At 32.0% G+C, this 21,767-nt stretch overlaps 2 protein-coding genes across 2 annotated transcripts; one reads left to right on the top strand and one right to left on the bottom strand.

Moving 5' to 3' along the window:
• Positions 1–2,290: 2,290 nt before the first annotated feature.
• LOC145750008 (uncharacterized) lies at positions 2,291–14,855 on the top strand. The gene is made up of 24 exons (XM_082565914.1): positions 2,291–3,352; positions 3,534–3,707; positions 3,949–4,151; positions 5,142–5,455; positions 6,420–6,560; positions 6,704–6,898; positions 7,040–7,300; positions 7,618–7,763; positions 8,070–10,007; positions 10,191–10,246; positions 10,411–10,468; positions 10,688–10,879; positions 11,021–11,193; positions 11,276–11,403; positions 11,459–11,649; positions 11,711–11,814; positions 11,927–11,995; positions 12,144–12,219; positions 12,302–12,469; positions 12,661–12,756; positions 12,947–13,144; positions 13,928–14,048; positions 14,119–14,274; positions 14,511–14,855. The coding sequence occupies exons 1-24, from the start codon at positions 2,649–2,651 to the stop codon at positions 14,673–14,675; spliced, it is 6,027 nt and encodes a 2,008-aa protein (XP_082422040.1). The 5' UTR covers positions 2,291–2,648; the 3' UTR covers positions 14,676–14,855.
• A 3,461-nt stretch (positions 14,856–18,316) lies between these two features.
• LOC145750189 (nucleoside diphosphate kinase 7-like) lies at positions 18,317–21,645 on the bottom strand. The gene is made up of 9 exons (XM_082566159.1): positions 21,553–21,645; positions 21,344–21,379; positions 20,962–21,072; positions 20,605–20,771; positions 20,092–20,253; positions 19,672–19,861; positions 19,241–19,408; positions 18,704–18,880; positions 18,317–18,508 (listed from the first exon to the last, which is right to left on the bottom strand). The coding sequence occupies exons 1-9, from the start codon at positions 21,553–21,555 to the stop codon at positions 18,368–18,370; spliced, it is 1,155 nt and encodes a 384-aa protein (XP_082422285.1). The 5' UTR covers positions 21,556–21,645; the 3' UTR covers positions 18,317–18,367.
• Positions 21,646–21,767: the final 122 nt, after the last annotated feature.

Below are 21,767 nucleotides of genomic sequence, written 5' to 3'. Positions count from 1 at the left end.
TAAACAACGAAGTCCTTGTTATATTATGACGTAACAGTTAAACCTGAAATCTGATTTTCCAATGTTAAACACCGTTCACATTAACCTATACTTGGGATTGTGACGTCATAACTTACAAAGTGGTCGAACAATAAACTTTTTTGCGCGGAAGTAGTCACGTGACCAGTTATTTATAAAGCTCGTTGAGTGACGTTAACTTCAACTTTAAACTTGGTTTCGCATGACTAAACCTCATATTTCGTCAAAATTAAACGCGGAAAATTTGCCAAAAAAAAAAAAGTTAAATTTTTAAATAAATATTCGGTTAAAGTTGTTTTTAAGTATATAACTTGTCGGTTTGGTATCAGATTGTTGGTGTGACGATAATATCAGAATGTTACATTATTGAGCACTACATTAGCGGTTTGTCAGATCGTGGATCTTAACCCACAGTAGGTAAATGTCATTATAGCCACAGCAAATACGAAGTTGCAGAAAACGAGAAAAAGAATGAAAATCCAATCCACGTGTTCAAAAGAAAATTGCAAAAATTATAAAGCAGATGTAATGAGGCAGAAAGAAAGGTGTAATTTGTAGCGTTTGAGTACACATGTATACAGATTAAGTTAGTCAAACCCTAATTATTTTCAATTTTTAAAACCACAGTCCTAAAATATTTAAAATTCAAGTTTAGAAATAGCTGTCAGCATAATATTAAATAACAAGAATCGTATAAATAAGTTGCAAAATACTCCAAACCTCAAAGGAAATTATAGCGAGGTTTTAAAGCCTAAATTCCTGGCATATTATTATGCCACAATAATACAAAGACCCTCGATCCAATAATCTCAGGGTGTAATCTTAATATTGAGGTTTTATTGTAGTTGGTTTGTGATATTTTAAGTTATGCAATTTCGTGGTTTCGTAGCAATCGAAAGTTTTTAGCAAAAAAAGAAAATTTAAAAAATGATTAAAAATTAAAAAGATTAGAATTTTAGAATTATTAATTGTTTTGTAACAATAGGTTAATATTAATTGCATCGTGATCGTTCGTTGTCTTTCTATTTGCATTATGACGTTTAATTAAGTTTCGTGACGTCACAAATATGGTTGTAACTTAACAATCGCTCAGTGGTTTCCTCGTCGTTAAATTAACGAGTTTAATTTTATGATTGTCTGTTGAACTGTCAATCAAACAACTAGGCTCCGCCCATTCCAAGTTCAAATATAAGTTAAAATATTTTAAAATAATAATTTATAAATTTAAAGAATTTTGGTTTAAAATAAATAAGTTTTTACATTAAATAATAACGTCGATTTTTATTAAAAAAGAATATAAAAGAATTAGCACGAAACTCTGTTGACTCTGAGCTGTCAATCATACCCGTTTATTGAATCACGTGACCTGGTGGTGGGAGAACAATTTGATCACGTGGTCGAATTGTCTGAATGCCAAAAATCGTCTTCTTATTTTGTCTAGACTCCGATCCGTTAAAAATCGATTTACGGAAAGTTTTTAAAATTAAATTATTGATTTATTTCGTTTTTTGAACAAACACCCGCCTCTCGTTGGGCAATATAACTCTCACATGCTAATTCACATAAAAATATTAAAAAAAAGGATTTAAAAATAATTTTAAGTTTTGACTGAAGTAAAAACAAGCTTTCACAGATTTTCCATCACAGTGAACTTGTTTGTTACGTCATAATGTGATTACAAGGTTGATTATGACGCGCGAATAAGCAATACCATGTTAAAGATACAATCCGGGTTGTGTTTAAATTTGTTCAAATTTTTTGAGTTAATGGAAATATGTGGGTTTGGGGTGAAGCTTAATTTGACGTTGGGTAAATAATGCACCATTGTCTGCGTAACAATGGTGTTACGTGGTGACATTAGTACGTGACTTTTCGATATCATTCCAACAATTTGGTCAAACTTCATAATCTAAAATAAATATGTTCAACAATTAAAATCATAACTTTTTAAAACTTTAATAATATGGGTGGAGAATTAGCATTGTTACGTCACAATCTTAGATTATCGTTGCATCGCGTTTTAGCTGCGAATGATCGCATTAAACTGGATTTGAACTTGGGACCGCAACAACTTAATTAATACCACACACTTTGATTTTAATACAGCCACTTGTGTGGTATTGTGACGTCATAGAATATGTGACTTTTAATCGAATCGGACGGGAGTGAATATTTGTAAAATTTGATAAAATTAAAAAAATGGTTTTTGCTTTTTTTTTCTGAGTAATTTTCCTTATATAAGAATGCCAAAACTCAGATTTTTAATTCTAGAATTTAGTTTATTTGTTTTTGCGGCCTCGTGGCGATTATTAAACCAAGTTTTTACGCCATAATTTACAAGAAATTAATTTAATGTTTTATTTATTTCCAGTCTGGATTTTTATTTGTTTTCTAGTCAGCCAGAAGGTCAAATGGTTTAATAATTACGCGCCACAACTTTAACATTTGCGTAATGGGAGAACAAAGTAATTTATGACGTAATAATAAACCATTATCAGGTGTGTTCGCTTTGATATTAAGCAGTAACATTTCAATTTATTGCAGCAAAACCTTTCTTTTTAAACTTTTAATAATATCCAAGTTCAACGACCGGAATGACGTATTAGAAGATTGCCTACGTCACAATAACCATGCGGGTTGGAGTTTGGACCACTCTGGCGCTTTTGGTGGTCATTATATTGACTTTTTTAACAGAAATCATAAACTCGGAAAATATTTTAAAATCAAATCATCCGCTACGTCCAAGGAGAACCCAGTTCTTGATAAAAAGACTGAATTATCGACGACCGACGTTCGGCTTCAGAACACCTACGTCACTCTCACGTGCCCGTGACGTCAACAATAACAATTCACAGATAAATAATGAATGCCCGAAAGACTGCCAATGTAAATCGAACATAGAAGTTCATTGTACATTTCAACAACTGAGGGGAATTCCCGAGGGCATACCCCGTCACGTGATCAAAATAAATCTCGCTTACAACAAACTCGAAACATTGGGAGCAAATATTTTGAAAAATCAAAGTTCAAATTTAAGATTTTTGTTCTTGCAAAGCAACGATATAAAATCTATTAAACCGGGCTGCTTTTCGAAGCTCAAAAAGGTCGAAATATTAAGATTAAGCTGGAATCATTTGACCTCTATCTTCAAGTTGACCTTAAGAGGAATGACGTCATTGAATCGATTGCATTTGGACAACAACCGAATAAGTTTTTTTCACCCACAAGCTTTAAGAGGACTCACTAATTTAAAGTTACTGCAGCTGGAAGGGAACAGGTTGCATCAACTTCATCCCGACACTTTTACGACTCTGATGTTTGGTCGAGTTTTCAGGTTCGAATCCCGCTAAACGCCCTTTTTTATTTTCATAATGTTTATCTTAAAACAGCTGTAAATTAATATTGGCTTGATGTCATTATTTTCTTTTAATCTTATGACGTCACATAATGATGTCATTCAATTTAGAATAATGTATTTTATATGTGACGTCACAATTAACATGATCACGTCACAGGTTCTCCCATATTCAGTACCTGTATCTTTCCAACAATAATTTTACTTTGATCTCCCGAAATATGCTCGGTCGGATGTCGAGTTTACGTCAGGTCCATCTCCATGGCAACCCATGGGACTGTTCGTGCGACATCACGTGGTTGCATCAATGGATGAGAGAAAGTGGAAAATACAGGTGGAATAATAACAATTAGTGAAACAAAAATTTTAACGAAATTTCTACCTTTGTTTTTAAATAAATATCCTTTAATAATATCCAAAAATCAAATTTTATTCGTTGAGTTATTTCGCAAAGTATTTTGAAAATCTTTTAACATTTTACCAATTTTTGCCTCAACAACAAAATAAATCGCTTTAAACTTGAAGTGAGTTTAAAACTCAAAACAAAAACTCAAATAAAACTCAGTTTATTTAAGATGTAAATCGAGCATCTTCGAACGCGGTTCACCCCCCCTCTGCGCACAATGCTCCACCCCTCCACACTTGAAGGGGATTTCCGTGACCCGGGTTCCCTACGACAACATCACGTGCTTAGCCCCACGATTTAATGACGTCAAAGAAAAATATGTGACGTCATCAATTTTCAAGGACGATCCGTCCATGACCGAAATTATAAACGGTAAGTTTGAATAACATTTGTGACGTTACAAGAACTTTGATGCTGTAGAATAACAGTTTACTGTGACGTCACAGTCGAAACTTGTTGATGGAATAGCAAGTCATGACGCCATGTTCGATAAGATCGTTGAAAGCTTTGGTATAATCGATAATTTAAACCCAGAAAAGTTCAAAACCCTTTCACACATCAACTATGAAATGCCGGCTATAAATATACACAAAAGTTGGCACGTCGTTGGTAAAGAGTTAACCTTGAATCAATTTTTTAACCACGATAAAACTCCATTAAAAGATTAAAATTGTGCAAAAAGGATTTGTATTGTGACGTCATAACGCTCCTGTAAAAAACACGCGACCAATTTCGGTGAAAAATTTGAAATATTTCGTTCAAGAGAAGTTGGGTGCCAGTTTGGAATTTTTAATAAATTTTTTAGGAATTTTTTTAACTTTTAATGTTCCCGAAATAATTAAATCTTTTTAAGTTTTGTTAAAAAGACATTTTGGCAGCTCTTTAACTTTTCGGAATTTTTTCGAATTAAAACAGAATACGATCGAACAATAAAATAATTAAATTCATTTAAACTTACGTAATTCGACAAAAAAATAAAGAAATTAAGGTTGAAAGGTCATGTAGTTGTTGTGAAACAATATGTTCACACAATAAACAATCTCAATTATGACGTAACAATGTCAAACAACTTCCGCCAATCAGATAAGATTATTCCCAAACTATTACGTCACAAATCATGTTTCTTCATCATATCAGAAGCTAATATAAACAATTTTCACACAACTGCCAAATTTCCAATTTCCCGTTAATAAATTTCACAACTTAAAGCAATATTAAAACCGTACAAACATAAAATGTTTTAAATTTAATCTGCTTATCTATTTTGTGTTGCCATAACACATCTAAACAAAACAAATACAACTAGGAACTTCTGCTAAAACTTAACATTTTCGTTTTTAATTATTTTAATTTTTTTTATAGAAGAGGCGCTCTTTAAATTTGGCGGAAAAAAGAAAGAACACGTGACTTTGCGTCTGGACAGCTATTTAAGCTCATTGGTTCTAATGCGTTGCACGACGTCACGTGACCCGACGACGTCAGTGAGAATCGACACGAGCATGGTGAACACGTCGTACGTGGGCGAGTATGACGTATCGATGACGTGTAAAGTGGAATACCCACGTGATCAAGATCGCTTGATTTTAATATTAGAGCCGTACATGAATCTAGCGCTCAACTTAACAGCAAGGAGAAAGCGGGATTCGAACTCGAGATCACGGAATTATAAATTGCAGGTACATTTTTTTACAAAAGATAAACCATGTGTAACTTAAAAAGCCTGGTAGTGCGATATTTTTGGCATCGAAGTACAAGCTAAAAGGTTTCGGGTTCGAGTCGCACTTATACCAAATTGCTTCCGCACCTGGCAGCTTAAACACGTCACAACAGCACACATATTCTAGTAAAATATTTTTATTTTTTTGTATATATCTTTGCGCGACTTAAACATAGAGTAATATCAGTTACTTTGACCCAGTCTCGAGTTGCCTGTGGCAATTTGGGATATTATATAGATTATAATTGCCCGGTAATTATGCTGCTGATTAAGTGCTGGCTCAGCAGGAGTTCATACCGTTTATAGCGCCTTACTCAAGGGTTCTACAGCATGGGAGCAGTGGGTATTGAACCCACGACCTCTTGTAAAACCTATAAACTAAAGGAAAATATACATGTACTTAATTTGTGTAAAAAAACAATTATGTCCTATAGATTATGATAAGTTTTAGAAATGAAAAAGCATTTTTTAAATTCTTTAAATTTAATCTTAATATAGAATTTCGTAGGATTAAAAACAAACATTTATTTAGGGATGATTTATCAGCTTAAATAAATAGATTATTAGATTTATATCTTATTGTACTTCTTTATATAACATAGAAACTTAAGATATATAATTTATGTAACTTAATCATGTAATTAAACTATTAAAATATACAAACTCTAAATACAGTAAATATAAAACATTTTTTTTATAATATTTAAATATCCAACTTAAGCTAGAAAAATTCCTAGTGCATATACAATATTAAAACAAAATTAGGCAAAAATGTAAAAATTTAAAACAATTTAATAAGTTAATAACAATATTTAAGCCACTTGGATTTAAAATAACCCTCACATAGTCTTATATTAGATATACATGTCAACATAGGTTTAATATAATCATTTTAAATGGTAATTGATATTTTAAACCCTTAGATCCAAGGATATACATTCAACAAATTAGCAAATCCAGGATCGGGGCTGAGAATAAACTCCGCGGCAATTTTGGGCGGATCTCCCGTGTTTAGAGCGAAATCTCATACCATCACCTTTTATGGTTCAAGGTTTAAACCAGAGGTAACTCTTTCAAGGCTAACGTAATTGTGTTTGTGTGTTGTGTAGTAGGCGAAGAGTTTATTTAGAAAGTGCTTGGTGAATGTAAAAACAATTTCGGAAAAAAAAAACTTTTTTTAAACTTTTAACAACAAAAATCAATTCAGGAAAATCATGTTGAATTTTTGATTCAAACCTCGGTACCTCACAATAAACATATGACGTCATCAAACAACAATGTGCCCTGGACGATGTTAAGTTACCCCTCACCATTGAAAGTTTTAACTACCATTGGTTTAGAAAGGAGTTTTGTTGCTTTAAGATGCAAAGCAATGGGTTACCCGAGACCCGTGCTATCATGGGTAGGTCGTAGGTTCGAATCCCGTTAAAGGCGGTTTTATTTCTTCTTGTAACCAATTAAAATATATTTTTTATTCAACCTTTTTTATAATAAATAATATTATTCCAAAATCCAATAATAAAAGGTCTCTATGACGTAACAGATCCTTCCAAATGACGTCATAATACGACGACGAACGCGTTCAAGGCGATACCGAGTAACGAAAGGAGGAAAATTGATCATCCGAAAATTAGCTCGGAAGGACAACGGAGTTTATAGATGCCTCGCCGAGTCTTCGATTCGTGGTGACGTAGCTAATGACGTCAGTCCCATTCGACTCTACGTGGCTCGATTAAAAGTGCGCAACCGTTATGACGTCACAATGAAAAAAGGAGAAATATGGAGAAACAATTGCAGTGCACAGGTTAAATTTTTTTTTAATTAATAATTGTTTTTTATATTTAGAAAAGATAAATTATTTATTCGGCTCTGTGAAAGTTAACTTTGCGTTGGAAACAATTTTGCTCTAGACAACTTTTTCTTGTTCATTTATTTTAATAAAATAAACATTTAAAGGGTATAGCTTCTATTTGGTTAAGCTGTCTTTGTATAATTGACCAGTCGCTATAAATTCCAAATTTAATTTAATTTGTTCAACTGTTTATGTTTCTAACTACAGCAAGCTTTAAAACATTTCATTGCGTCCCTTGTTTTTGTATAAAACTTTATATAATATTAAAGGGTGCACCAAAAGCTGTGATAGGATGGAGAACACCACAACGAAGAATATTAATCGGGGAACCTCGGGTTCGATTCCCGGGCGTGACAACTTTTACTAACGGTTCCATTGAAGTCGAAGTGGGCGAAAAAACAAAGGGGATTTATAGGTATGACGTCACAATTATAACAACCATATCACTTTGTAGTGATAAAATTTTACAAATAGATGAATTTTAAAAAACTTTACAAATTTACTTGGAAATTTAAATACAATTTACTGGGTTTTGTTTGTGAGAAAGCTACTTAAATACCTCAAGTTGGGTTTGTTATTTCCCAAGCAAGACTGACATGTAAACCAATACTCGATGATTTATTAAATTTTGACATAACTTCAACTCTTAAGCTCTTGTGTAAATCAATATTAAGAGACGAGATACCAGAAACTTAAATAACCTCGACCTCTGTATGTTTAGTTGCGTGGCCGCAAACAGGGCAGGCCAGACCACAATCTCCTACTATCTTCGTTCCCACGACCATGTGACCACCGTGACGTCACCTAAGCTTTCGACAACAAGTTCATCGGCGACAACAACGCCTTATTTGTTACATCACAATACCACACAAGTATCAATGTCGGACATCCAAGTGAGGTCATCTTCAGGTCCTTCGAAAATCACTGACGTCACAATGAATATACCCGAGAACGTTACCGCCACACCTTTAAACACAAATGTTACCATGACAACAAGCCATCACGTGACAAATGTTGTCAACCAATCACAAGCGAGCTCTTTTATAACACCACTAAGTAGAAAAATCCCAACATTCGACATACACAATGATGTCACTTCTACGTCATCAATCATAAAAAAAAATTACACAATTTTAAATTTACCTCAAACCAAATTTCAATCATCGACTATGACGTCACAACCAAGTGTAACTAAATTAAATTACACAAGAATAAACATTAAAACACCAGCCGCTACTTCGACAAGTAATTTAAAAATGAAAACAATAAATAAAGAAAATAAAACAGTTTATGACGTCACAACCGAATTGCCAAAGATAATTAACCTTACAGACAAATTAACAACCACAAGTAAGTCAATCAATACCACAGAAAACAATAATACGCCACGGTTACTAAACTATGACGTCACAACTCTAAAAAGCATTGAACATGACGTCACAACAATTGACAATGGAAAGTATCCAACGGACAATACAACAACCGTGTCTTATATTAATGACGTAACAATAGAAACATTGTTCAAAGAAACAACAACAGTAAACAATATAACGTTCACGGACAATAAGAACATTGTTGAATACACTATTAATTCGAAGTTGTATAATAGAGACCCAGTGACGTCATCACCAAAACTAACAACTTTTATCACTTCATTACCCAAATTAACCAAAAATCTTATAACGCCATTACTTAAAATAACCACTCAGAACCCCATAACATTATTCCCAAAATTACCCACCAAGGGCGTCATGACGTCATCACCAAAATTACCCACCAAGGGCCTCATGACGTCATCACCAAAATTACCCACCAAGGGCCTCATGACGTCATCACCAAAATTACCCACCAAGGGCCTCATGACGTCATCACCAAAATTACCCACCAAGGGCCTCATGACGTCATCACCAAAATTACCCACCAAGGGCGTCATGACGTCATCACCCAAATTAACCACCCTGGGCGTCATGACGTCATTACCAAAATTTACCACCCAGGGCGCCATAACTTCGTCACCAAAATTAACTACCAAAACTATTATGACGTCATTACCAAAATCATCCACTCAGGACATTATGACGTCACCATCTTCATCAACTACCCAGAATCTTATGACGTCATCACCTAAATTAACAACCAAAACCATTAGGACGACAATACCGGTCTTAACCAGTCGAAGCAATATGACGTCATCAAACAAATTTACCACCCGAAACCTTATAACGTCATTACCTAAAATAACCAGCCGGAACCTTATGACGTCATTACCCAAATTAAACACACGGAGGATTATGACGTCAACAGTCAAATTAACCACCGAAGGATCTGTGACGTCATTAACAAAATCCACCACCAACCATCCCATAACGCCACCACACACAATAAACGGTCTAAACCATGTGACGTCACTAATTAACCCTGTCACCCAGAACCACGTGACGCGATTATCACGATCAACAAAAGAGAATAAAGTGACGTCACCACGAGTCGAAAGTTTAACTTTAAACGGAAAAACTGAAACATTTTACACGGAGGTAATCGAACCTCCGATCTTGAACTTAAGATTAACTTCAGTAAAACGGGAAACAAACAATGTCAGTGACCAGGATTCGAACCTGAAACCCCGCGATCAAAAGTTGGGGGTAGAAGACCAAAACAAGTAAAATCTTTATTTATTTTTTGTTTTATAATTAAAGATTTTACGAAACTTTTATCACTAAAATATTTAAACTAAATAATGGCCAACATTAGCTGTTGAATATTCCATAAAAAAAGTGTTTAAATATTAAATTTAAGAAGTTAATTTGGTAATAAAAAAACAAAACAATTTCTTGTTGTTTAGAAACTTGTTCGACGGCTCAAAAACCCAAACAACAACATCAAAAGAAATCAAACCAAGTATAAAAATAATAAGATTTATATAATACCACAAATCAGATAACCCTTATCTTATTATGCTGACGTCAGCATCTTTTTTCCTTGTAATGTTAATATATAAAGTGGAATGCCATGTTAAATGTAACAGTATCACAAGATGAGGTTGACAGTTTGTTTGTATTTAGTTGTACAACTAACTTCAAGTTCAGCGAAGAGCATCGATGTAGATAACACAACCTTGAAGTAAGTAAAGATAAATACCAAATAAAGGAGCGTCTAAAAGGCAAAATATATCAAATTATACAGTTTTTGTGCTGAGTTCAATTTTTAAAATACATAATCCACCCGAAACAAGATGATCATCGTTAAACTAAATTATCCAAATCTTATAATAATAATAATAAAGAGAAAAAAATGTCATTCCACATTTTTTTAAATACAGCTAAACGTAATGTTGTTTAGGATTTCAGATGACGTCATATACAGTGACGTCACTTACAACGTGGACTACGGAGACGAGGTTATGATTGATTGTCCATTTAACGCGGGGCAAGCTGTAACATGGTGGTTCACCAAACCATCTATGACGTCACAAGTAAAAGCGCAAAATCTGGAACAAGTTTTAACTCAAAACGACCAATTAAAAGTAAAAAGGTAAAAACGAGTAAAGTTTTTGAAGAAAAATATTAAGATTTACCTGAAAACCTTTAAAATTTATTTTATTGTAAAATGGAAGTAAACAAATTCGTTTTTACATCTCCAAAAATATATATATTAATTCAATAATTACTGCAGCGCCACCTTTAGCCATAACGGAACATTTTCATGCTCAAACGCGAATAAATCCAGCCAAGCGTATCGTGCTTACGTCATAGTACACGCATCAGCGCCTACATTCACCGGGTTGGAACGAAATAGGTTGGTTGTGGATTTCGGAAGCTCTGTTGTTATTCCATGTAACGCTACAGGTTGGTTTAGAATTTTGTGACGTCACTATAAGAAATAAGTGACGTCATTGTATTTTATCACGTTATTTAACATTTGATACAGGTATTCCACCACCGGAAGTGACGTGGTCATGGCCGAAAACAATCGTCGAAGCTGCATCCTCTATGACGTCATCACCAATGAAAACAAAGTTGTATACGTCACCTAGCGACGTATTACACATAGAAAAGGTAAATTTTAAAATCAAACTTTATCGCGCAACAATTAACTTCTGTTACATCACAGATAACCCCAGCGTTTGGGGTGAAGTATTTGTGTACAGCTACCAGCCCTCTCGGTGATGTCTTAAGAATTGTTGACGTCACTGTGACGTCATCGGCTCCCGTGTTTGCAACAGTGTTGCCAAATAATATTGAAATTATTGAAGGTGAAGATTTTGTTATCGAATGTGGAGCGACCGGTGTTCCTGAGCCAAGGTGACGTCATAATACAATTTATTTATAACAATGGAAAAAATATAACAAGACAAATTTTCAGGTATTTATGGAGGAAAGATGGTGACGCCATAGAACCAGATTCAAGAATAGAAATACTTGACAATGAAAGATTGTTCATTCAAAAAATTCAAACAAGTGATGCAGGTGACGTCACTTATTTGTTCATTACGTAATAATATACAACTTTAAAAAAAAAATATTTTATGCGATAAGTTCAAGTTGTACACTACAAATTATTACGTCATAATGTATGTAGGTGATTACGTTTGTACAGCAAGAAACGAGATCGGGGAAGATAGTATACACACCACACTTCGTGTGAATAGTAAGCCAACTTTAAAAAAATAATAACAAATACTTTTAATTTCATTTATTATTTAAGTTAAAGTTTTGCTATAAAATAATATATATGAAGACGATAGAAAGAATCGTTAATAGCTATTGATGCCTAATATTTAAAATGTAAATTACAGAACCATCACCCACAACAACAGTTTCTAATCACGTGACTAAACCAACCAATCAAAGCCCTGCATTTAATGGACACAGGTTTTATACAACAAAATAAAATCTATTTTAATTACGTGCCAATAAAATCTATTTTCTAAAAATTAATATTTACAAAAATTAGATACACGACAAGGGTTTTATATGGCGACACAATTTGGTTACAATGTCACTTTCCAACTACGTCATCGTCAAAACGTTACGTCACAAAATCACGTGATCGACGATATTTTTATTGGGAAATCCCCAACGGTGATCACATTAATTCGCAAAGTCGAAGAAAAGATTGGAGGTAAGTAAAACAAAGTTGTTTATTTTGCCGGATTTAATATTTCAGATTTACACATGACTCATATTTTATAAACCTTGTTTAATCTGATGATTACAAAATAGTTTACCAAGATATTAAGCTTTTATGTAAGCCAGCATTGTAAAACAACATTCTCTAAAGTAGCTTTAATTTAATTATAAATTTAAACATAGGTACACTTTGTTTCGAAATGGAACTTTACGAATCAGGAAAGTTTCTAATAAGGAGTCAGGGACCTTTGAATGCGTGGTTCAAGATAAATCGAAAGGGTAAAAAACTATTTTTATATATCACGTTAAGTTAAAATAGGGTGGCGTTGATGCTACTGGACTCAAAACCTTTTAGCTTGCAAGCCTAAGCTATGACCAGTATGGTATATCACATTTCCGGACTTTACCTTTTTCAAACAACTTTTCGTAAACTGTTTTTAAAAAAAAAAATAAACTGTTTTTTTTTCAGAGAAATCCGCACCCGTTACCAGGTTAAAATTCAAACCCAATTTCCTTCAATTTTACAACCCGGCTACGAGGTTGTATATGTTTGGGGGGAAAGAAAAGGGTCAGCTGATTGTTCCGCATCCATGGGCAGACCGAGACCCCGTGTAACGTGGATGACACCTAGCGGGAGAGTTTTAACACCCGGAACTTTGACGCGAACGTAAATTGTTTAATTTTTTAACATTTTTTAATTAAGGTTTTAACAGTTTTATCGCTTAAACATACTAACACATCAACATTTATGCTTTACTATGCCCAAAATTAACAGACTTTTTTTTAAAACAAAGCGTGCCTTAAACTAGCTTAAACAAAAAGTGGCATTAACTGTTTAGCGTAGGACTAAAAGCACAAAGCTAAACTTTGCAGGTTGCACCAAGTTGTACACATTAATCTTAAATACAAAACATTTCTAAGTATTTTTAAATGTGATAAAAACAGTAAAAGCATGAATTTAAAATACAACAAAAATTTAAAACTTACTTTATTTTACTGATTTCCAATTTTCGCACTAATTCAGTTGATTTAGCTCAAAAACTACTTGGGGTTTAACTATAACTTTTTTCACCAACCTAACTTAACAACAGCTTAATAAAACAAAGCATTTAAAAAAGTTTTAAGGCCTTAACTTAGCCTAAAACAAGTCACTTACTTTATGCGTAAATCAAACTTTGAAATGTCAAAGTTAGACAACAATAAGCAATCATTCATGCGCGGAATTTAATGTTTTAATGACGTAATAAATACAATTTAATATCTTTTTATTGTATCTAAAAATAATTTTTAGTTTTGGCTATTTTAAAAATAGGTAATTAAACTATTATAATAATATTTTAAATTTTTGTCTTTCTAGCCTTACTTATTAAAAAGATTTATTGCAATATTAAACTTAAGCTTATAAATCAGTTTGCACAAAATAAAACTAAATTTGTTTTTATTTTTCAAGGATGTTCGTTCAGCACGATGGAAAGTTGGTGATTCGAGATTTTACATCAAAGTTGGCGGGAAAATATTTGTGCGTAGTCTCAAATTTCCTTGGCAACGTCACAAGAGTTGTTGATTTTAAGGTATAGTGACGTCATAATCATATTTTTAATCACCTTTGATGACGTAATTAAACCCTAAAATATTGTTTAGCTTCGCTTTTCATTGCCAAAAATTCGAAGGTTGCGTTCTAGCACCAAATACGTTCGAGTGGGCAAACATATCACTTTAAAGTGTCCGTCAGTGGGCAGCAACCCCTTGTATTATTATTGGACCCTACCGAACGAAAGAGCTGTTTATACCAACGAGGTAAAAGTGTTTAAAAAATGTTTTGTGATGTACTTCCTTAACACTTCTGCTTTACATAATCTTTTTTCAGAGAAAACTTAAGTCTTGGGTGTTTTAACATTACCTTTCTTACAATCTAAAACTTAATTAATACAACAACAAAGCAGTTTTAAAATATAATAGCTCTAGGAAAAACCAGTGCGGATTAATGCAACAAATCCCCATTTTTAACTAAGGATAAAATTATATTAATTTAGGCTGTATTCGAGAATGGAATCCAACAACCTAAGATCGCGGTTCTTGAGTCAGGATCCCTTATAATCTACCGCGCTGCTCCATTTGATCGCGGCACCTACACATGCCACGTCAGGAACAGATATGGTGGTGACCAGCGCGCGATTCGGTTACAAGTCTTCACTTGATGACGTCACTGTAAGTGATCTTATGACGTCAGATTCTTAGGAGCAGCAAACTTTTTTAAAATTCAGCATATACACGCGCACAGCTTAAAATATATTGACTACGATTACGTCATAGCAGTGACGTTATCGATCTATGACGTCATCATGTATTGTCATAAACGTTTCTTCAAAATAAAAGTTACGAAAAAATGCTTTGTTTTTTGGAGAATAGGATTTAAAATGGTTCTGAGTAATATTTTACGACCCCACCGCGACTTAGTTCAACAACCTTATTTGAATCAAAGTTCAAACTATATTGCAAGTCAAGACCTAATATCTGGTTCTTACTTAAACAATTATGTCGTTAATTTGGTTCTTAAGAACAACATCGCATGCCAAGAAGTCGCGCTCTTTTGTTTGCTTAACTCGTTTTATTACATCATTAATCCCTTTATTGTGACGTCACCATGGGAAGTGGTAAGCGATGAGTTAGTTTGAGGATTCGGGTGTTCAAAGTCATTGTTTGTTAACAATCACCTTTATCACGTGACCTACAAACCACCTGGCCGCAATTTGTTGATGGGGGTGGTGCAGCTCTTGTGTAAGGAACGTGTTAAGCAACAATGGTTACAGGATGACGTCACAACAACCGATTATTTTGATATTTTATGATGTTGATAAACAGGGCGTAGTCTTAAATTCCACGATTAATAGTTTCAAACAATTTTTTTATTCACAATAGGTTTATAATTAGAACTATTGATTAATTGGAATTAAATAATTATTACTGTGGACAACTAGTGTAGCAGATTGGGTCGCTTACGGTGCAGTCAAAGCAAGATCTCTTCGATTCTAAAACATAAAAAAATAACTTTTAAATTATGTTACGGTTTTTGAAATAAAGGTTTTACTTTGGCCAACGTTGTTAAAAAAGGGCAAAAAATGTAAAAAAAATAATAAATAAAACAAAAGAAAACAAACACTATAACAAAAATGTATAAAAGTATGAACGCGATAAATGTGCCAACAATAAATATAAGTTTGTTAAATTTGATTAAAAACGTATACGCCAAACTACGTTTAAAAAAATAGCAAAAAAATTCTAAAATATTATAAATTAATTTTTTTAAATTGGTAAAAAACGCAATATATTGTAACATGTTTTGCAAACCCTAATATACTACTACTTCTATGATAATAAGACCAAAAACCTACAAAAAAGCCAACAAAAAACATCAAAAACGCATACGTTAAAAAAAACAAAAACCTTTAACCATTATAAAGTAATTTTTAATATTAGTAAAATCCCAAAAAGACCAAAACTTACGATAAAAGCTTTCATCTGAACGTTTCTCGTTTTGGTCCCCTATCAAATAATGAAGCGAAGATTTACAAAAAGTATTCCAGATTTCGGGGTTCGGGTTTTTACATAAACATAACTCTTTGATCACATTTAAAGTTGCTTTGCGAAACAATGCCTGAGCTTCTTTCGAAAACTTGTGGTTCTGCAAAAAGTTATTATTTTTAGAGAAATTTTGATTTTGTATCCGTAACATTTTAGAGTAAATTACAAGTGCGCGATTAATAAAAATATTGCAAAAAAACGTAGTTTGTACCAATATATATACTTATAGAAAAAAATATATATTTTTATTCTTTAAAACTATAATTTTTTAAGCGAGTTCTCGACAAAATTACTCAAATTTTTAAACTTTTGCTAATTTAACAAAACAATAATTACCGATTGTTGGTTGGCAATCTCCTGTGATGACGTCACAACCACAATCGCAAGAACAAAAACAACAACAAAAATCTTCATCGTGAAGTTTCGTAACTTTAAAATTTTAACAGATCTTTTTCCTTAAATATGTTCGCGTGTTTACTCGACCAGTAAATCATTAGGTCACGTGGTCACTGTGATGTCATAAAGATGTTTGTTTAAACGATGGGCGAACACCCGAAGATTGTTATCATGGCGCTACAAACACAATATTTTGATCTATGAGAAAAATTGTTTAAAAAAATTTAATTTTTCTTTTATTCTTTTTTAGTAAAATAAAAATATGCGAAATTTTTAAAAGAAAAAAAAAATCATTTTAATAGATTTTTATTTAATAATTAAAACAGTTTTTAATTTCTAAATTTATTTTATTTTTTAAGTGACAAAATTTTAAATTTTTACATCAAAAAAACAATTAAAAAATTTAAAGAACACAAATGTTATTAGGAATTGACTAAATTTTAAATTGGTTATTATAGTGACCTTTAAGATTATACTGTAAATTATATTTATTAATTTAAAAACTTGAAAATACAAGATTAAATCCTTTTCTCAAACAAAATAAAATGATTAAAAAATAAGTAGGCAGGCATATAGTTACCACCCCTCTTACTTAATATTCGTCTTAACTGTTACATCACAAACATCATTAAATTTATAGTCTTATGAGTCAACAAAACAAAGGTTATATTTTTTATGACCCTGGATATTTATGAGTTTTCTTAGCTTTAATAAAGTTAAATTATGACACCAGGTCTTGCTGGAAATTGAAATTTATTACTAAAACCCTCAATATTTGCTTAAATTTCATACACTTATAATAATTTAATAAGGACTTTGAAGTCTCACTTTTATTTGCTAATATCATTTTTACAATAAATTAAATAATTTAAAATTCTAGGTTTGTGTCCATAATATTTTGCACTTTTTTTAAGGGAAAATGTAAAATAAATTTTGTAACTTTTTCTGGTAAATTTTGATTTAAAAACGACTTGTTAAAAATAAAAGACCGGCAGCGTGGTGTAGTGGTGCTGTAGCGCCCTTGAGTAAGGCGCTATAAACAATACGAACTCCTGCTGAGCCAGCACTTAATCAGCAGCATAATTATTAGGGCAATTATAATCTATAATATCCCAAACTGCCACAGGCAACTCGAGACTGGGTCGGAGTAACTTATGTTACTCTTTGTTTAAGTCGCGCATTCGACTTTCCCACATCGAGGATAAAAATATATACAAAAAAAAATGTTAGAATCCCACAGGACCGGAATACACTTGACAATGCGAGGATTCGAATCCGGATTCTTAAGTCTTGTGGATCCAAAATGTTTAGTTATCAGTTGCAAAATTATGCAATTATTAAGTCCTTATCACTGATTAATTATTAAAAAAAAAAGTTTTTTGCGTCAAAAATCAACGTAAACAAACCGAGCACTTGGCTCCTATTTTAAAAGTGCGGTTACCACATTTTTTACGGATTTTATTTGTTTATCCTTGATGTGGGGAAGTCAACTTAACAACCTAAACATAGAGTAAGTAACATTTGTTACCCCGACCCAGACTCTAGTTGACTTTGGTAGTTTAGAATATAATAGGTTATAATTCTTCAATGAAGCCTCTTACTTAAGGGCGCTTAAGCATAGGAGCATTGAGGATCAAACCCAGGACCTCATGTAGATAAGAGTTCTGACCACTACACCACGTTACCTGTTATATCAGTTAATCTATAAAATATATCCTTTAAATATGTGTTATACTTAGACAACTGTAATGTAAAATGCAACCATGACTTATAAAGTTTAAGTTAAAGTGTAAAAGCAATTTAACATAATTGGACAAATCTTTAATGTATAACCCTAAATAAACCCAGCAACGAACATGAATATAGAAAATATCGATTTATTAAAATTTGCAAGACTAAAAATAAAAAGGTTTTAATTTTTCAGAATCCTGAAGAAATATTCCACCTCAAGGACGCCATCTTCTGGTAGGTCTGTGCAGTGGACAGCATTCTGAATTTTATCTTTTCCAAACATTGCCCGCAAGGTTTTGGGTCTTAAATGTCGAGCTATTTCCTACACGATGACAATAAAATAATGATTTTTTTAGTTTTTTTTTTAGTTTTTAATAAAAAAATTTCTAAAGAAATTTTAAATCTTAAAATAGTCTACGATTTCATAAAGTTAAGAAAATAAAACAATTTTGAAAAACAGCTTTCCATGCCAGCAGTTGAAACCAAACTTTAAAACATTGGCATTAAAAATACTCACAGGGTCAGCTGGACCACATAACTCTCTGAAAGAAGTTGCAATCGAATCCCCTTTGCCAACTATCTCCAATGCAACACTTGGTCCATTACATAACTCATTCACCATACTTTGATACTCTGCCACTACTCCTTTGTAGATCTCATAAAACTCCTCTGCATTGGCTTTCTCAACATTTTGCTAAAAGGGTCAATTCAGTAAATGAAAAGGTTTAAAACACTCGTATAAAAGTAAAGTTAAGTTACATTAGTTTAATACTGGCACCCTAGTGTACCCTAGTGCCTACTTGGCACCCTAGTGCCTACTGCTTCTATGCTAAAGAGCCCTTAAGTAAGCCGGTGTAAATGGTATAAACTTTGGCTGAGCCAGCGCTTTATCAGCAGATTAATTAATGGGCAATTATATTTTATAATATCCCAAACTGCTAAAGGCAACTCGAGACTGGGTGGAGACAACTGGAGTTAGTCTATGTTTGGGTCATGAAGTCGACCTTCTCACATGATGGATAAAAAAATAAAAGATATTAAAATATAATCTTACCATCCACATATCTGACACACTGAACCCATTGTCCTTAATTACAGTAAGAATATCACCAATCAGTCCAGCCTTAACAGCATGGGGTTTAATAACACAACAGGTTGAGTTCTCACATTTGGCTGTGTTAGCGAGGGACTTTCCCTGCTCTGAGAAGAAAAAATCCAACTCCTGAAAAGTAAATTAATATAGATTTTTACAAAAAGGATCTTTAAATCCAACCACAAAACAAACAAATTTTAAAATATATTGATAAATATTCAATTATAAAAAGGCAATTAAAAATTGGATATTTACATACTACAATAAATTTTGTCTATGGTATTTTTTTAAAAAAGAATTTAAAAAGTTAATACAAAAACCAAGGTCATAAATTTACAAGATAAAATACAAAAAAATTAGGTTTTTAAATCTCTTAAAAATTAGTCAATCACCTTTGTCGCAGAACTCGTGTCCGCTGATCCATGACCAACATCTCTAGTGGAATCTTTCCCAAACATTGCTCTCAAACAGTTCGGTTCCTCTTTAGGGTTTCCCAACAATTTATTCCATCCCGCGATTACATTCGGTCCCATTATTTCCATTACCACGATTGGTCCACTAGTCAGATAATCAACAATGGAACTAAAATTATTAGCAATTATTAAGTTAATTCCAAATTAAGTTAGATATAACCCAATAAACACTGCTAAAATATTTGGGTTTTGGCAAGTTGATGTAATGTTAAAAAAATAATCTGAAACAAAATGAAAATCCAAATGTTTTTTTAAGATTTACTAGTCAACCAACAAAATATTATAAACATATAATATTATTTTTATATTTTTAACACCTTTATCCATTTAAAAACTTACTTGTAGAAAGGTTGTGATTGGTGTTGTTCATAAAACCTAAGAGAATCCTTTCTTGACATCTGCACCATTTTTGCTTTGCACAAACTTATATTATTCTCTCTCATGCTGTTGATGATGGTACCAAGATGGGGCACACAATCTGGTTTTATTAAAGCCAAAGTTCTGAAAAGTACAACAAGAAAATAAAATTATTTTTTATCCAAGACGTTGTTTGAAATTTTTGTTAAGTTAGTAAATTGCCCAAATTAAAGGCTCATTTTAAATATCAGAATATGGTCACAACTTCCAACTAATATTCCCATGTGTACATTTACACAGGCATCAAAAACAGCATTTTTTTTAATTTTAAAATTCATTAATTTTATTATTGTCTACTAAACTTAACTTATAAATATTTAACCTTATCTTGTTTTAAAAAAAAACATTACATTGCCAACTTATATACAATAAAACAACTTTTAACACGAAATTAAATATTTAATTTATTACTACAATATTTTTTTAGTTTTTTACTTTTCCTCCTTGTTTCCAAGTTTACTTTGTGTAAAGTTGTCTCCGAAATCAACGAAAGTGAGTTGTCTCGAGTAAATACTGATCTTGCTTCCAATAAACAAATCATCTAAAGTCACACTTTCAAATTTTGTTCGACTCAAAAACTTGCGCCGATTTTTAATGTCAAACTAAAAAAAAATGATAATTTACAACATACTTAAATAAATTAAGCCAAATTTTTAAAAAAACCAAAAAAGGTCACAAAAAAGTAAAAATATAAATTGATGAAGAAGTTAATCTTAATGTGAAATGTTATATAAACTACTATTTCAACCTCTTTTTTAAATAAAAGATTATTTCATAACCTAATGTTCATACCATTTCAATACTGCTGTCTTTTGGGTAGTAAAGAAATTGATATCTTCTTATTAATGCAGCTTGAGGGTCGTACCACTCAGCAATAAATGAATATCTCTCATCTTGTGCTGACTACAGATAATAAAAATTAAGTTGTTTTTATAAAAGTAAAAATTTTTACAGCCTAAACCAATTGTTTATTTTTGATTAATTTAACTTTGTATTAAGATAACGTCATGTTACTATTAATAAAAAAGTTATTAAAATAATAAAAATACATAAACTAACAGAGCAAAAATTTTTTGTAATATTTTAATTATTTAACTTTTAATATTGTAATTATTTAATTAAACAATTATTCAATTTTTAAACAAAGTAAAATCTTAAATAAAACCAAACTTACTGATGGTTCTATATATGAGTCTGTGTAACCTGGAAACTAAAAAAAAATTCGTTAAATTTTGATAAAAATACAAAAAAGTGTTTTATAACAATCTATTAACTTATCAATTTAAATAAATATAAAAACAAATGCGGAAAGTTAATCAGTCTTGTTAAACAAATTTCTAGCGTGTAATTAGGTTAATATTTATCCAGTATTTATTTATTTACCATTTTTGATTTAAAGTTTTCGCCAAAAATAAATCTCAACTTTCAGTTTGTTTTCAACTCCAAGTTTTGCTTGAGTGCGTAGTTGCCATGTTACCAAAAATTTTAATAATGCTGCCAGATTGAATTTTTTTAATTAAATTTTAATAAAAGCAAATTAAACATTTTTTTAATTAAATCACACTAAAAACTAGGCTTAAAATAATTACAACAAAGTT

The sequence above is a fragment of the Corella eumyota genome, chromosome 4 (assembly GCF_963082875.1).
Source record: "Corella eumyota chromosome 4, kaCorEumy4.1, whole genome shotgun sequence".
NCBI lineage: Eukaryota > Metazoa > Chordata > Ascidiacea > Phlebobranchia > Corellidae > Corella > Corella eumyota.
The sequence above is the reverse complement of the archived record's forward strand: the minus strand, read 5'-3'. Positions and strand labels throughout refer to the sequence as shown.

What these genes read in the sequence shown, in the direction of transcription:
- LOC145750189 (XM_082566159.1), bottom strand. An exon ending in CTTGGAAACAAGGAGGAAAA is followed by an intron (nt 20,254 to 20,604) that starts GTAAAAAACTAA and finishes TGTACTTTTCAG; the next exon opens with AACTTTGGCTTTAATAAAAC. An exon ending in TATGTGGTCCAGCTGACCCT is followed by an intron (nt 18,509 to 18,703) that starts GTGAGTATTTTT and finishes GTCATCGTGTAG; the next exon opens with GAAATAGCTCGACATTTAAG.
- LOC145750008 (XM_082565914.1), top strand. Translation starts at nt 2,649, where the DNA reads ATGCGGGTTGGAGTTTGGACCACTCTGGCGCTTTTGGTGGTCATTATA. An exon ending in ATGTTTGGTCGAGTTTTCAG is followed by an intron (nt 3,353 to 3,533) that starts GTTCGAATCCCG and finishes ATCACGTCACAG; the next exon opens with GTTCTCCCATATTCAGTACC. An exon ending in ACCGGTGTTCCTGAGCCAAG is followed by an intron (nt 11,650 to 11,710) that starts GTGACGTCATAA and finishes ACAAATTTTCAG; the next exon opens with GTATTTATGGAGGAAAGATG.